This window comes from Sabethes cyaneus, chromosome 3 (genome assembly GCF_943734655.1).
Source record: "Sabethes cyaneus chromosome 3, idSabCyanKW18_F2, whole genome shotgun sequence".
NCBI lineage: Eukaryota > Metazoa > Arthropoda > Insecta > Diptera > Culicidae > Sabethes > Sabethes cyaneus.
Window position 1 is genome coordinate 84,520,926 of NC_071355.1, and position 18,204 is coordinate 84,539,129.

General features: G+C 36.2%; 1 protein-coding gene across 2 annotated transcripts in view; it reads right to left on the reverse strand.

The window, feature by feature from the left end:
• Nucleotides 1-4,621: 4,621 nt before the first annotated feature.
• LOC128742765 (organic cation transporter protein) overlaps nucleotides 4,622-18,204 on the reverse strand; it is a 29,180-nt gene continuing 15,597 nt past the window's right edge. For both annotated transcript variants that reach the window (XM_053839216.1, XM_053839217.1), the window contains exons 2-4: nucleotides 6,064-6,472; nucleotides 5,860-6,003; nucleotides 4,622-5,794 (exon numbers count right to left, since the gene is read on the reverse strand). In XM_053839216.1, coding sequence (XP_053695191.1) covers nucleotides 4,810-5,794; nucleotides 5,860-6,003; nucleotides 6,064-6,472 — 1,538 coding nt within the window. In that variant the 3' untranslated portion in view covers nucleotides 4,622-4,809. The remainder of the gene's footprint in view (nucleotides 5,795-5,859; nucleotides 6,004-6,063; nucleotides 6,473-18,204) is intronic.

The window sequence follows — 18,204 nt, forward strand, 5'->3', positions numbered from 1 at the left end:
CTAACCAGCATAAGAACCTTCCCTGGCATCAAAAACCCCTACATGCAAATTTTTATTTTTCAAATAAAAATAAATTGGTTGTGTTTTTTGTCAACTGGATTCACTTGTAACTATTGAAATATTGGCATAGGCAGGCTTCAGAAAATATCAAGACATAGATTTGATTTTTCAAGGAGTAATATCATTTACGTCTTTTGTTCTATTTTGGGGAGTGTACATATCACGGTCATGGAAGATACATAAGTTGGTACATAAGTTTGAATTATTAAGAAAACTTTTCCTGCTTTGTAGCTATACTGCGAACACTAAGCGCTTAGTGCTTTCTCCAACCCCATAAACAACAAAAAATAATATGGGACAACTTAGAATGTTAGAAAAGTATAATAAACCCGAGCTCGACGCTTTTATTTTCGTAGTAAAATCAAATGCAACTTGCTCTAATCTCACAGACATCTAGATTTCCGTATTATTTCCTATAAAAACTTCTGTCTGACATTTTGAGAGAATCTATTTATATAAGAGGCTTATATCTGTACCGAAAACCAGGTCTCTGGCAGGACTTCATAAGAGGCTTATCGGTAACTAAAAACAGGGCCCTGACAGGACGTCATGCTTTCGTAGCAATGCATTGTATTCTCAGTCACCTCACTGGTCGACTGCTGGACTGCTCGATTGCTCAACTGGTTAACTAAACTGCTCGACTGAACTGTTCGATTAGACTGCTCGATTTGATTGCTCGACTGGATTGCTTAACTGAACTGTTCGATTCGACTGCTCGACTCAACTGCTTGATTAGACAGATCGACTTGACTGCTTGACTGAACAGCTCGATTTAACTGCTCGAGTAGACTACTCGACTTAACTACTCGATTAGACTGCTTGACACATTTGCTTGAATTACTACTCGACACGACTGCTTGACTTAACTGCACGATTGAACTGCTCGACTGTACTGTTCGATTCGACTGCTCGACTGGACTGCTTGACTGGACAGCATGATTTATCTGCTCGACTCAACTGTTCGATTCGACGCCCGACTCAACTGCTCAATTGAACTGCTTGATTCCAATGCTCGATTGGACTACTCGACTCAACTGCTCGACTAGACTGCTCGAATGAACTGCTTGACTCAACTACTCAATTGGATTATTCAAATCGGCTGCTCGACTCAACTGTTCAACCCGATTGCTCGATTCAACTGCTCGACTAGGCTACTCGATTCGATCGTTCGACCCAACTGACAGCTTGATTCAACAGCTCGGCTAGACTGCTCGACTTAGCCACTCAACTCGACTTCTCGACTCAACTGCTCGACTTAACTGTTTGATTCGACAGCTCGATTTAACTGCTCGATTCAACTGCTCGACTGGACTACTCGACTGAACTGCTCGACTCAACTGTTCGACTTAACTGCTCGACTGAACAGCTTGACCCGACTGCTCGACTAGACTGCTCAACTCAACTGCTCGGCTAGACTACTCAATTCAACCGCGCGACTAGACTACTCGACTTAACTGCTCGATTAAACTGCTCGGTTCAACTACCCAACTCGCCTGCTCGACTCAACTACTCGGCTGGACTACTTGACTGAACAGCTTGATTTAACTGCTCGATAAGACTGCTCGATTTGGCTGCTCGACTCAACTGCTTGACTTCTATTTGATTCGACAGTTCCACTTAACTGCTCGATTCAACTGCTCGACTGGACTACTCGACTCAACCGCTTGACTGGACTACTCGACTCGACTGCTTGACTCGACTGCTCGACTCAGCTGCTCAACTAGACTACTCGACTTAACTGCTCGACTCGACTGCTCGGTTCAACTGCCCAACTCGACTGCTCGATGCAACTACTCGGCTGGACTGCTTGACTGAACAGCTTGACTGCTCGACCCAATTGCTTTATGTCGTGCACTCGCCAGCTCAACTCGATTGCTTGGCGCGATATCATATGGTCGGTGTTAAATCAGACCGGACCAAGTCGCAATATTTAAAAAAAAATGAGTTAATTATAGCAAACGATCAAGAATTTTCTAAGCAACATTTTACTCTAATCAGACTACATAAATCTTGCAAACAACCAGAAGTTTTTATTCAGTTTCCGGCTATGACTCTTTTATGTACAACATCTTAGAGCTATATTATGCAATATAAGAACTCAAAGAACTAATACAAAGATTAAACATCTTCGCAAACACTGGCCAAAGGAATGCATCCGCAGTTTTCGAAATTCTGAACAGACATTTATATTTTCCGGATCGTAAGATTCGGGCTCAACTAGTTTTAAATAAACTCTATGCAACAAAATGCCTGTTCTGTAAAATCGTATATTTCGAGTTTCATGTACCTTTTTCTAGGAAAATAAACGGTTTATTAGAAAAAAATTTCTTGGTAAATATGAACACATTTATAGCATTTGAGCTTTGTGAACAAAATTGTATTTTTTCGTCAATTTTTTCTTTATTTTGTTTTTCAGGCTGTGGTCGGCTTATAAATTTAAAAAATTATAACAGTTTTACGAAGCTGTACATATGTGCAGCTTCTACACTTGTGAATTAAAGCAATTGCAGTGTCGAATGGCATGAATATTTGTTCTCATGTTACATGTAGCACAGCAATGCGACGCGACTGTGGCAGCATCTTACGATAAATCATAAAGCCGTTGAAAGGCGGCCTAACTTCAGGCGTTTACACTATGCAAGCAACAAAAATAAGCAAATTTTAAATATACCTTCTATGTTCGATAGCAAGTAATATCAGCTTCAACAAAAAAATATTCGTATAAATTCACATCTAAACGTTGTTTAACATCATTTCACAAACAAAATATCGTGTGTTATAAAAATACTTACACGTTTTATTCAAAGACACTATGAAAGTATAATAATTCTAATTATAAGAGTAGACCAATTGAATCGTTTGTTTGAGAAACCCCACCTGCGCTTTTGACACAATCGAAGGAAAATAACTAAAACCGGATTTTCTCGAAATATTTTCAAACCCAACTAAAAGGGGTTTATGGAACTAACCTTTTTCCAGAATTTGATAGGCAATCCAGCAATCCTCGAGTAATCAAAACTGCCAAAAACTCACTAAATTTGACTCATGTCAAATGGCACCTGCGGGGTTTCTCAAACAAACGAATCAATTTTGATTGATCTACTTTGGTTCTTTCTCAGCGTATTTGCTGTAATCGTAAGAAGTAACAAACTATTGCTACCAGAAAAATGAGATAGCTGCTGGATTTATCAAGCATCTTCAAAAGATTTTTCTGCGTTTCATGCATAGTGAATTTTGATCATAACTCGACCACTTCACAAGGATTTATGAGAATGAAATGAAACGAAAAGAAAAGTGATTGGTGGGGATCGGCACGAGAGAAAATATTGTCGAGATTTTTGGTAACAGATGAACAATGAGAAGCAAGACAGGAAACTAATATGGTTAAACCACGCTTTTAGGTCAGATATCAGATCGGTCAGATCGCTTTTAGGAAACCACTAGTTTACAGTAAGTTTGTTTTAGCCAGCATATTACCTTAAATTTATTGAGTAGTTTGTCAAAACCGAAATATTGTCCAATGCAGTTATACTTTCTACAGTACAAAGAAAATATGTAATTGTATCAACAATGAGAATGACGGTAGAGAACTGAAAGAAGCGCATATAGGGTATGTGGCTGCTTCGTCGTAATTGCCTATTCCCGTCCTATCCAACACAAATTATATAAAAATATCAGCATTTTTATGACACACAATGCAAAACTAGTTATTCCCTAATATTTTAGTTTGTTGTCTATCATACGCGATCAATCAAAGTGAGCTGAGATCTATTTAAATGCTTTTTATCATTAAAGAAGTCCTACCAGCCAAATTTCCTACGTTTTTTCGTGCGACGAAGGAGAAAATTTCTAGTAATTCTTTTGATTTCCGTCATTCATAAATAAAAATAACTCAAGCAAGGCATTGTCGTTATTCTACAGCCAGGAAAACTTACCTGACCTGCAGAAATTTTGCAGAATAACATTTGTCATGTCGTCCTACATTAATACATGCGCATTAGCTTCGTAAACATTGTTGTGATTTTTAGTTCGGACGATGAAAAATTTTGATGGACGGATTTTAAAACGGTACGACGAATTTAAGAAATAAAGTTAGTTGCGTGATTTTAATAATATGCTTTAATAATCACTTTTCAGTGATTTCAAAGTTTACGGATCGGAAGGTAAATGTGTTTAAGTCAAATCAGCACAAGAACTTTTGGAGTATTCATTAAATCCATCCAATAAATGATGAAAATTAGAATGGCTTTACTTACTACGACGGGAATTAGAAATAAACCCTACCTATTCAAGAACAACACAGGAGGTTCAGCAAAAAAGGGCGTATATCAGATTTATCAGATACAAAACTCGATAAAGTACCTAGTGATTTTAAAAGAACAACGTCATGACGCTTTATTCTCAAAATTTCAATCTATTACCTATTATTATATGGAGGCTTTCTTTTTAAAATACACAATCAGAATTGTTTTAAAATTGTTAAATCGTATTTTATTAACAAAACACGTAGAAAAGTGTCTACACGTACAAAAATTTACGGTTTATCAGTTTTATCTATTCATCTGGACTGTCTTTTGTACGCTTAGAAGAGAAGAATTCTTGCTCAAACTGTTCAATGGTCATGCTATTTTTTTTACTTAAATAATACAATTAAAATGAAGTAGGCCATACAGAAGACTGACGTTTCGACAGTTTTGGACAAACGGCTTACGAGAGAGGCTAACGAAGACGGGGTTATAGTCTAACCGTTTATTTCGCGTCCTCAACAGTATCTGTTTTTTTGTGCCGCTTGCCAAAATTTTCGCCGTCTTCAATAGTTTCTGGCAACGGGAAACCTTGCGTCTCAGGCAAGAAAAATACAAAGAAGGCACCTATCAGAGGAACAACACCGAATATTATGGGCGGTAACCAATGGGCCACTTCTCCCATCCCAGCTACGAATGGCGCAATCATTGAACCTATTCTGGCAATCATTGACGCCGTTCCAATTCCGACGTTACGAACCACGGTCGGGAATAGTTCGCCGGCATACAGATAAACTGTTGGAAATGAAATGCTCATTCCGACCAGACCAATCGAAGCAAAACCGACATTTAGCCAAGTGAGGCTCTCCGGAACGAATGCAATCGCCAACATGGTCAAGCCTGTGAGTGTGTTGGAGATGATCAAGGTCTTTCGTCGGCCATAGGTTTTCATCATGTAAATACATAGCACCGTTCCTGGGAGCTCCAGCGCGGCACCGACCGCGACATTAGCATATATGTTACCACCAGAATGTCCGACATATTGGGCTACTCCGAAAAATGCTAACCCGCACACGAACCAGTTGAAGCACATGAACAGAGATTTGGCACGCATATTTGGTGTTCTAAACAAATCTATCACATTGCCCTTGGAAATTACTCCAGTGTGTTTTGCCTTTGCGAACTGCTCCAGATCGTTCTGAATTGTATCCCTAGGCAGTTTGTTGCATTTGGCGGCTTTTTCTAAAACCTTCACTGCACCAGCAGTGTCTCCAGAAGTAAACAAATAGCGCGGTGACTCCGGCACCAACCAGTAATAGGTCAGAAGTAGAACCGAATAGATAGATATTCCGAACTGAAGATGGTGCCAGTCGCGTAGGAAGTATGCAAATCCTGCGAGTGTAAGATGTCCCAAATTAAATGGAATTTGATATAGAACGGAGAACAATTCACGCCACTTCGGTCCAATGATCTCCATAATCAGGACGAAACTGAAACGTTGAAGAGGGAATTAATTTATTAGGTACTATATCGTTTTATTATACTTTTATAATACCTTGTAACCATTGTTCCACCGGTAGCTACAGCTGTGAGGAAACGTAGTATCACGAAGCCCCAGAACCAAGGAATATAAGCAGCAGCAACTCCAGCAGCGAGCTGTATCATAACTGCAAACACCAGAGGTGGTCGCCGACCAAATCTATTGAATACAAGCATTTGTTATTAAAAATAATAATAATTTTTAGTCATCTAAACCTACTTATCTGCCAGCGTTCCAAATAGTACACCACCAATCAGGATACCAAACATAAAGATCGTCTGAGATAGATTCACCAGGTGGGCCTTTTCGCATACCAGATCCCACTCGCTGACTATTGTTGAACTGAACACACTGGTATCATACTCCCAACTTGTGCAACTCTTGGAACACCTGTCTAGTGTTGTGTTCGAAGAACAAGAATAATTCATGGCAGCTCCCAGGAAAATGATTCCCATCTGATGCCACGCCACGGGGAATTTCAGGGGAAATACAACCGCGCACACCATGATGTGCCACCAGCCGAGTTGGCCCATGGCCCGCTGCACCGGATCCAGGTTCCATTTTGAATCGCTTTTCTTTGCCGCATCCGTCGCTGCCGCCGCCGCCGCAGTCGCTGCCGTAACTGTCACTGTTGAATAAATATGGAAATAAAAATACATGTTAATACAATTCCGTATGTATTATTATATTACTATGAGAATTACAAAATCCTCCAGAAATATGCTAAATAGGCAATTGCTATTTAAGAGTTTAAGTAAGTCCTGTTAAAAAAATGAAAAGTCTTTGAATAAATCTTTAATAGCAACAAACCCTCATATTTTTTCAATTAGCTCATCTTATTTGAAGGTAAATGATCAGCAAAAATATGCTGAAAATATGTAAATATGCTTAAATTTTATCAGTAAATATTCATCGAGTTGGCCGTAATGTCTATGGTTTGAGCATGGTACCATCGAACTCTCAGTAACCCGCTTTGATTCAATTTAATATAACACACACTTATCCAATTGAGCACGCTTGCGCCTTTCATAGTTATTCTAAAACTGTGGTAATGTTAGCCATCATTGATTAAGGCTGTGTATACCAAGTTGAGCCAATAACATGTGATGCTCCTTCGAATCGAATAATTTGAACCAAATACTAGAAACTAGAAAAACTGGAAAAAGACTCTCCCACTGGAAAAAATTGATGCATGGTTGTCGTTGCATATATCATTTCTTGCAAAATGTTATCAAATTGTTTACAAAATTAATCTCTGGTGCCCAGTTCCTATGTAAATGGATGTAAATCTCTATAAATCGCTGTTAATTTTAGATGCTTCTTCCTGTTGTATTATTCTCTTACCTTCTTATTGTAGTCTAATCAATCCAACTAAATACACAGTTTGATTTATTTCGTTCATCTGAAACATTTCATGCAAAATTTCAAATTTTATGAAAACTAATTGACCAACTCTCGTTATTTTTGTCATGACTTTGAAATGCGGTCAGGAATATATTGACCAAAGTATCAATATAAAGATAGATTAAGCTTCTCTGTCGGTGGTTTCTACAGTTAGGTGGAGGAAGAGACACAATTTGTGTCTAAAAATAGCCCAACCCGTCGCTACATTAATAAGGGGCGTTGTGCAGACTCCTTTTGTCCAGCGCCTCTGTGGTTCATAGGTACACGGGTACCAGCGAGCCACATGCCCTGGCGGGTGTTGTGGGTTCGAATCCGGTTATAATGTCAGATTATAGCCTGGTTCGACCCATGCACCTTCCAGCATTGGACAAAAAGTAGGAGTCACAACGACAACTTGTTAAGCGTAGCTACCTATTCCCCCCTTCCTTCCTTCCCGTCCATTCTCAAAAATCCTTCTTCATTACTTTCCCTTACCGTCCCTTCATCAATTGCAGAACCATCGTTTCAAAAAACTATTAATATGAAAACTAAGAAAAAAATTGGGCACCAGAGGGTAATGTTTTTCAACGTATTCTCAAAGAGGAACAAATAATGAAAGCAAAATAAATAATTTTAGGAAATCCAGTTTTCCAACTTTGAGTGCGATTTTCTCTTTTTCGTTTTTTGTGACATGGGACAGTTATACTTCTAGCGGAGGTAATGAGCATATTGTGACGGCCTTAAGGGAAAATGAGCAGCCATTAACTTCTCGAATTTCGGAAGCTAGTCTTTGGGCCCAAAACAAAAGCTCTGTTAAATTCACAGAATCAATGACGACTCATTTCTCCTTAAGGCACGGCGTTATTACAAAATATTACTACATTACACAATAAAGGACAGGCTCAAACTGTGAGAAACTGATAACGTATTCTAACATGCTTTCTTTTACATGAAGGCAATTCCCAATTTCGTGGTGCACCAAGTAAAACGCGAAGTAACACTCAGTTTTCCTCTAAATTAGATAAGTGTAGGTTCTTTGTATGTTACTCGGAATTGACCATCGTAAATTACCGCAATCGTAAAATAAACACAAAATGATTTAAAATCTAGGGAATCTCGCAGTAGATTTCCGTTAATTGGTTTTAGAATGACCAAAAGCGGGGAGTTTACAATTCGGTCACATTGTTGTTATCGTCTCATTATATCTATTAGAATGAATCGTAATGATTCGGATTATCTATTCTGCTATATTCAACAGGTATTTGAGTCTTTTTAAATTATGTTTACCTGAAATAAATCTTCTGAATTGCAAGACTTTTAATCATTTCGAAGAGTTTTATTGTTGAACAATAAAAAGGTGAGTTAAAATAGGTGATCTAGTTTTCACAGTTTGTAGAGCAGAAGTACGCGGAACGATTGGTTAGCAACCATCGACGTTGTTTATACATTCAACAGTTTCCGCTTTGAAAATTTCGGTGATCGTCAAGGGTAACCCAGCGGGGGTGAAAAACAAATTTGAACATCAGAAAACCTCTCTTGACTAACCTTGGAACAAGCCAGATCAAACAATGACAAAATTAATTGAACCATTCTGCTGCATACGATATCCCCGTTTGATAGGCTTTCCATTGTTACGTAAACGACATCCAAGTGTAGGGGACTATGGGGCTATTCCGATGGGATGGGACCGACCTGGTTACCTAAATCCGCTGTCATTACTCACGATTTTTTTGGGAACTTACTTACGTATTATCAGAAAGCTGTTGATTATTAATTATTATTATCATTATTTTTTGTAGCATTGTATCTTTTGTAGAACAGGTGCAAAATAACTGGTTTAGTGATTGAAAATATACAATTTATTGCTATAAAATATTACATAACACTACCTCAACGACATTTTTGATGTGGAATTTATAGTTCGAACACTGCGAATATCTTTTATAACCGCACCTTATTTTAATACACATAACACTGTTTACGGTTCAATCAATAAACATGTATAGCCAATAGTGAGTATTTCTCGTTCAAACGAGGCCACTACTGACACGTGGTTTTCAATTATTGAAACTTTTTGTACTTTAATGGATGAAAATGGTTAAACAATGAGAATTTCACTTTTATTACCTCAACCCAAAAGACTCCTCGTTCGCTTAGGGCAAGTTTGAAAACAGTTGAACCTTGAGATCTATTTTTTGTGATGTATCCAATTAACAAATGGCATATGGTTTTGTAATGAAGAAGAAAAGGGCTTTCAAATGGAGTAAACAACTTTTGGTGGCCATTTTATTAAAAAATCACCGTTTTCGTCGTGAGCCCCCAACCGATGTTCATTTTAAGCACCACCATTAGAAGGCAGAGAAAAAATACTACAATAAACATTCATAAAATTAGGTACGCATTGGCACTAACTAAACACGGGTGTAGGTATTCGTTGCAAATACGTATCTGCAATAAAAATAGGTGCCCATTCGCCATTATAACCCCACGGAGTGGTTTGACACATTTTTGCTCTGGTTTGGTTTTGGAAATTTACTCGTTTCGACCGCTTAAAAAAGCCAAAAAAAAATCTTTTGAATGAAAATAAAAAGGAAATGATTAAAACCTGTAAGAAGGAAGGTGTATCAATTCGAGAAATCAAACGTAAGCTATGTAGATTGGATAAAGTGATAAGTAACTATTTAAAGGATTCAGAAAACTATGCCACAATCAAAATACGAAGGTAACAACGAGAGTTAAACAATCCGTTGTAAAATTGACTAAAAATTATCTCACTATTGAAGTTATAGATTACTCCGAATCTAACAGTTTATAAAGAAATGGTTCATAACATTTTGCACACCAGCGCAAATATTATTCGTTCTAAAGTGTACAGAGCTCCAACTCTAACTCCATACTTAAAGATAAACGATCTGAATTCGCCAAGCTGAACATGGCATAGATATCAGTCGGGTACGGTAAAATCGTTGTGATTCTGACGCTTTTTAACTACCGTCATCCGGGGATACTTGCAACACTTTTGAACTTTGACTTAGTATAACTTTCGAAGTACACTGAAGTCGCTTTTTACGCGGTTTGGTTTTTCCGCGACTATTTTTACACAAATTTCGGAATTTACACGGTTTTGATTTACGCGGGACGTATACTTCGCGTAAAAAGCGACTTGAGTGTATACTAGAGTGTCCCAAAATAGCACTATGTCAGAAAACCCGGGGGCTCACCCCTCAAATGATAGCTTAGGGTGTCACAACAAAACTTTTATATGACGTCAACATTGGTTGCCGCAATTTAGGGGTCGCACATTTGACTTTTATGGAAAAATGGCATTTTTCAGGAGTAAATTCAAAAAAATATTTTTAGAAATGTTATAATAGATAAAACAAGGTACCTAACTATTTTTTTCACAATCATTGGGACCTAATACATCCATAAAAGAGTTATGGTGGCATGTCTGGAGTCATATTTGGTTACAAAAATTTATTGAATTTGGCAAAAATTTAAAATTTTCAAAATTTCATTTAATTAAACGTCAAAACAGGGTATCAAACAGTATCTTAGAGCAACGTAGCTATACTGTATAGATGGGAAATTTTATGACGAACAACTTTGCCGAAGAAAGTAAGGATGTATCTTTAAATCTCGCTGAGATATTCACCGTTTTCTGAAGGCGGAACAAAACACATTTCTGTAATTTTCAAATTTTAGCAGTTTCAGGTGCAAGAGGTAAATGAAAAAACTTGAACTGTTTACTCTAAACGTCACTTACGTTTTTGATAAGAGGAAACATGCACCTTCCAAAAAATTTGGCACCATTTAAGCTCAAGTATCACTTCTAAAAAGGGCGTATTTATTTTAATAGGTACTATGTTTGAGAAATTGTATCTCCTGAAACTAGGTTTGCTTCATAATGAAGCCTGAGCGTGAGTTTTTGAAAAATGAATTTTAAACATGAAAAAATAAAGACTGAAAAAAGATTCACTATGCTCCAAAGTCAGGAAAAAATGTAAAATTAAAATATTCAGGAAATGGTAACCTCGATTTATTTTTGGAAAAATAGTGGTGATTTGATACATTTTGAGACTTTTTCTGAAATGGAGCAACATTTATCAAAGGATTTTGTAGAACAACGACTTTTATGAATATTTTGTAACCTAAGATTTTTATTATATTTCTTATTACTATTCTTATATTTCTCGTTATACATATATGTAATTTGAATTTTAGAACAACTTCATATGTGCTTGACAACACGTGTTGTCGTAATTAGCTTCTAAACGTTCACGTTCACTTGTGTTGTAATTAGCTTCTAAATGCAGCCGTATTTAGGATATTTAAAAAAAAGTTTAAAATATTTTATATTTTTATTATAAACGTGCCGTTTTCATATGTTATCCGCGTTATATTACCATGTTAGCAACTAGAATTAATATTTGCCTGAATACACCTTGCTGATTCTACCATCTACTGATAGTACAAAAAGGGTCAAAAAAAATTTCAGTGTTTATTTTTTCAGTTTGAAAAATCAATTTTCTACAACTCACGCTTAGGCATCATTTTGCAGCAACCCTAGTTTCGAGATACAATTTTTCAAACATAGTACCTATTAAAATAAATACGCCCTTTTTTAAAGTGATTCTTGAGCCTAAATGGTGCCAAATTCTGTGGAAGGTGCATATTTCTTCCTATCCAACACGTAGGTAACGTTTGAAAGACATACTTCAAGTTTTATCATTTACCTTTTTGACGTGGAACTACTAAAATTTGAAAATTACGAAAATATGTTTGGTCCCGCCTTCAGAAAAACGTGAATACCTCAGCGAGATTTGAAGATACGTCCATACTTTCTTCGGCAAAGTTGTTCGTCATAAAATTTCCCATCTATACAGTATAGGTACGTTACTCTGAGATAGTGTTCGATACCCTGTTTTGACGTTTATTTAAATGAAATTTCGAAAATTTTAAATTTTTGACAAATTCAATAAATTTTTGCAACCAAATATGACTCCAGACATGCCACCATAATTTTTTTATGAATGTATGAGATCCCAATGATTGTGAAAAAAATAGTTAGGTACCTTGTTTCATCTATTATAACATTTCTAAAAATATTATTTTGAATTTACTCCTGAAAAATTCCATTTTTCCATAAAACTCAAATGTGCGACCCCTAAATCGCGGCAAGCAATGTTGACGTCATATAAAAGTTTTATTGTGACACCCTAAGCTATCATTTGAGGGGTGAGCCCCCGGATTTTCTGACATAGTGCTATTTTGGGACACTCTAGTGTATACCGTTTAGGTGCAAGCGTTAGGGGCCAAAACTTGAACAGTGGTCTGTACTTTTGATTTATGATTATGAGAAAAAATATAAACTAAATGAATCTGTAGAATGAACCGAAAATAGAGGTGTTGCAAGTTACCCAGTAAACGGGGCTACTACAAAAGAATCCCGATCGTGTTGGAATTTTTGAGATGCTCTTTGAGAGAAAAATGTAAATTTTGTTTTCAAAGTGAATTAAAAAATATTGGCAGTACTACCGCCAAGAAAGATTTTTTATCGAATTTTTTGGACAATTTAATTTGAAAATTTGAAAGTAGTTTCTTTCCAAACCTAATATTTCCGGAGATATAAGCGAAATATAAGATTATAATAATAATAATAATAAGAGGAGTGGCCAAAAACAGGTCTTTTATTCAACAAATGAGATACTCCCATTAATTGAGGGGAGATCCAACTGATACCAAACTTTGAATTTTCACTTTCTGACCTAAAACAAACAAGCCGACAAAATTTGGTTCAAATCCGAGAAGGACGATCACACGGGTCTTGTACACGTGGAGTAACCCTTATATATTTTTTGTAGGACGTATGTTTTATGCTTTTCAATAATTTTTTTGAAGTGAACTTTTTTTTGGGAGGTAGTACTGGTAAATTACATAATCTAAAGTATTTGAACAATTATTATTACATGGGCATAAATTATTTTGAGATTACAAAGTTGCTACGAAATTGTTGCTTTCGAATAGGATAGAATAGGCAGATTTCGTGAACGACAAACACTACATTATTAAAACTTATCGAATACTAAAACAAACATGCGAAAATCGATTGATATCACATAAATTACAGACCGTTTTTAGAGAGCTTTTGTAAAGAGTACAATCAGTAAAGTAATTGCGGCAATGATGGTACATTCGCGAGGATACGGAATACTGTCATACGATATAGTCTCATCCGCATTTTCTATTATTTCCATTCTATTTTTACCACAAAATGCCAATGATAAGTCATCTTCATACTCTTGTCATTTAAAAAAAATCACACAGATTCTATCATTCCATACATGTTTCAAAATACCTCAGTCTCCCCTACCGTATATTGATGCAACGATGAAGCGTACGACATTCACAATGGAGAGATAAACTAACCCTACGGTAACTGCATTTCATTGAAAAATCCCCATTTTCGACATAAATGTGCAATTGTAGATCCAGTTCGCTTGCCGATTACGTGAAAGTACCGAATACCCGATCAAAACACGTGCCAAAAACGTGCCCCAGACCAAACACCGGTTTTAATGTAATGATGCGAACATATTAAGCGGAAAAAACTCCGCAAGTACAAAACCAGACGGACTTGACTTTTATTTTTATTCACATGTCAACCGGGTATAAAACGGTTGGAGACATTACTGTTTCAAAATGTTTCAAGGCATACATGAACCACACTGTACTCGCTCATCTTGCAAAGACCATCGAGAAATGGCAAAGGCTATTCTAGAGTCGTACATCACGGTTATAGTTCAATATTTTTCGTTGCGTAATATCATAGGGTTTCAAAATTTTAATCGATGGTGGCAAGATAAACCCAATTTATTAAGTGAGTTGCCCTACAATTGTTTAATTTATTCAAAGTTCAACATATCACCGTAATATTTGTGTCAACATCAATTTCCACACTATAATTCAATCCGTTGCAAAGCCGATATAACACACTTTTAGACTGCCCTTCCGACTTGCTTGTCAATTGTTATTCCATACAATTCGTGATTTGCATGCTTGGAAAAACACATGTTTCGCTATCAATGGCTTACAAAACGGTAATCATGAATAAATATCGTGGTATGTCCCTTGTTACTTTATTGTGAAAAACTTTTACAAAACTCCAACATACGATCGATGATTCCTCGGGTATTAAACATTATAAAAAATCGGAACTTTTTACAGTGACAAGGGATGCATTCTTAGAGAAATTGCGAAGAAATAGAATTGGATTTATAAATAGGCAGTCTGAAAAATGTCGTAGAGAGATTCTGTCGCTATAATGATAGTTGTTGTAAAGAGTGTCTACTGTATTATCAGATGAGAATTGTTAGCTAAATTGAGTATAGCAACGCAACCGGTGATTTACGTGTCACGCGATCTCGTAGAGTAATTGATTTCACGTGGGTAAGAGGAAAACTAAAATACGTGACAAACGTCCAAGGTAATGATGTAACTTTCTTTGCCTGAGAGACCGTAAATACTGAGTAGCGAGAATATAGTAATACAAAAACAGGCGTCATTTTTCATAAATTATTTTTAAAAAAAGGGAGATATTTACAATATCTTACATAAATTAATTGTTTACATAAATCTTTTACTTATAGCTTTGATTTAAATTAAATACCTCTTATTCGTTTGTCAATTATACATTTTATCACACTTAACGTTAGCACCATTATATCGCTTAAATGGTTTAAAAAAGTGATGTAAACTCAATGTTGCGTTCCTCAACACTCGTTGACTCATTCTCAATGGAATGTTTGACTTAAATTTTGAGCTCTTGGTTTTGCCAACAGTACAATGATCACAGCAATTAACAACTTGAAAACATCCGTTTTATGTCTCGGATTTACACTCGAAAGTTTGCATTTTGCTCCGCGATATTTGATTACCGTTTTCATCAAGGTTAATACAGGGCCAAATTTGAAAGTATTTAAAATTTAGCACACCTCTTGTGTTTTACTACAGATTTCCCGTCCCCGTCTGGTGACACGGTTTTGGAAACATTTGTGGTGTTTTGCAATCAATTATTAAACTTTCGGATCCCACAATAATAATAAACATCCATACTAAATTAATAAGATCCCACCTCAAAACCTAGTTCAAATCAAAAGCAAAGCAAAACCTAAGTGCTACATTCCGGTATCGAAACGTGACCTTCTTTGTTTTTATACGACAGACTTTGCAGCCAGCTGTTAGAGTGCAAAACAATTGCGGGACTAGTGCTGTGCTACGATTCTATTGATTCTAACATACTCTCCCAGCTGTGACCAGCGTCGGCTTGTTTGACCAGCGTCGTACCTCGAGGCAAACTGGGAGGTTACCTAATTCAAATCATTGCACCAAGTTTAAACCTTATTTTTTATAGGAAACTCTTTTGCATATTTACTTGTCCTTCAACGAGTGAAATAATGCTGATAGTATTTGTATTTTTAGGCGGACACAGAAATATACAAAGAAAAACATTTTAATTTTATGAAAACAGTTGTGTTATCTCAAACAAGCAAATTACGAAAATAGCAAACATAATTGGAATGCTAACCTTATACTAATATTATAAATCTTTGCTGAATACCGCCAATCATTTCGAAGTTAACACTAACGCCGCTTTAGAAAACCAATGAACAGCAAAGGTACTGTATAATTAGGCACCGGTAATGAAATGATAGTATAAATATGCATGCCGTAGGACTTCGGATATGGCAGTTTTTGTGGATGCCACGACCGTGAATTTTAATGCATAGCAATAGCAAGAGTTCAAATGCTCAATAGATGGCACTAACTCAGTTACAACTGACATTCTTCAAGTGCTCATCCGCCTAATATTTGTGATTTATTATTATTATCGGTGCCTTTATTTTAAGTGGACATAAATATTGAAATTTAGGATACATTCATATTTAGTACCATGCTGCATCAAAATCCGGACGGTACCAATATCCGGACACCTTCACTATTTTATCCTTAATAAGCAATAATATATACAATTTATGAGGTGTAGCTATGTGGATTACTTTGCAAATATATCTAATATCCTTTCAACATAATCGGTGGTTAAGTAGGCTGCGCGAAATAACTTTAATAAATCCAAACGTAACGTTGGTGTCAAACAGTGCCTTTTTTCTGCGAGTTTCTTCATATTACTAAAAAGTAGTGCTTTCGCGATTTAAGGTTTTGGGAACTTATTATTACGAAGAAACCAACTTTTTAGGCTTTGTATCAACAAAGAAGGTTAGTTTTAATTAATTGAGACGGTGTCATTGATTAAAGTGGTGAAATAAAGTGTATTTTTATAAATAATTACGCTGTCCGGGTTTAAAACCATGTTTTTAAATCCGGACATGTATGATGGTGACTACCTTATGTTTTTCTTAGAAAATGAAAGGACACGTTGAAGGTAGAAGGTGTGATAAGAGAAAGAGGCTCGATCCACGGAACCGTCAAAATATTTGGTAATCCAAAATACTTTAAGGCATTTAATGTAGAAATACTTAATCACTTTCGTTCTCTGGTTATGTAAGGGTCAGTGTAACACTTGACTAAAATCGTACCATTAATAACACCAAAGTGGCATTAAAAGTAAAAAAAATGTATAAAGTTATGATTTTTAATACTACATTTTAGAAGTGATTAGTTGTTTACTTATAGGCATACATTTCTTAAACAAAACATGAGAAAGTTTTGCCTGTCCGGAAAATGATTCCAAAGTGTCCGGATATTGATTCACTGAGATGTGAGGTGTTCGAATTTATGAACAAGACAAGCCAGTTTATTTCTCTTATTTTAATGTATTTTATTTAGTTTTCGTTGTAAAATTGACGTGTTATTGCGAATTTAAGCTTTACATTTGATTATAGTACAAAGCAGTTACTAGAATGTTGCGAAATTATTGTTTACGGAGCATATCAAACATATGACCTGCTTAAGTGTCCGGATATTGATGCAGCATGGTATCATTTACGAAAAGCTTTGGTTTTGTTTTCCATCCCAACAAACTGCGACTAAAGGCCCGCGCAGAATTGGTACTTTACGGTTTCCTTTGGTGTAATCTGATAGTTCACCCATACAATTTGACAGATAATCTGTCAAATCTACGAAACCGCTTCCATGAAGTATCAATTCTACGCGGGCCTTAAGGCGTCGATTCGTGGATCAGGTGAAACTTTTAGAAAAGCTTCTATTAAAAATGTATCGCAAATGCTATTACAAATTTGTGATTTTGGAATGGGAGACAGGGAACGCGCCGGAGCAATAAAAGATTTAGCTTTATATCAAACGTAACTAAAACATTGGTCATGTTTTGACCAACCATGACATCATATTTTCATCTTCAAGCACGTTCAGGGATGGAAAACCAGTGATTTTGATCAGATCTGTGAGTTTACGCCATAAGCACAGATCGCGATTCGTACAGACCATAACAAACAGTGAATCTTTAGCTTTGATCACAAGATTTTGTTCTTTTAACAACTCGTAGCTTTCGATCGCAGCGTTTAATTTCACCTAACTACAAGAAAAAAGTTTACTCATGTTGTTTGTATTGAAATTCACACATAACATACAACTCATCGTCTATATCTGTTATGTTTCTCAACGCAATCAATCAATGAATGTGATCTGGTATGACATTTGTCATAATCTGTACAGATCGCGACAAAGTATTTGTCGCCTACAAGTCGCTAATCGCTCCTATGTTCTTGTTCGCTAGAAGCGATTTTTTCCATCTCTGAGCACGTTCTTAATTCATAGTAATAAATTTCGTCTTATTTTTTTAAACTGAAAAACTATTAAACTAAACTGGTGAAAAACCTCTCATCTAAAAATAAAAAAAATTTTATGTCTGTGTTTTTGAATCAAACACTATTTTGGTTTCATAGAAAAAATACAAAAAAAATATGGTGGAGATTCCATCTTTTTGGAGTCTCACGGGCC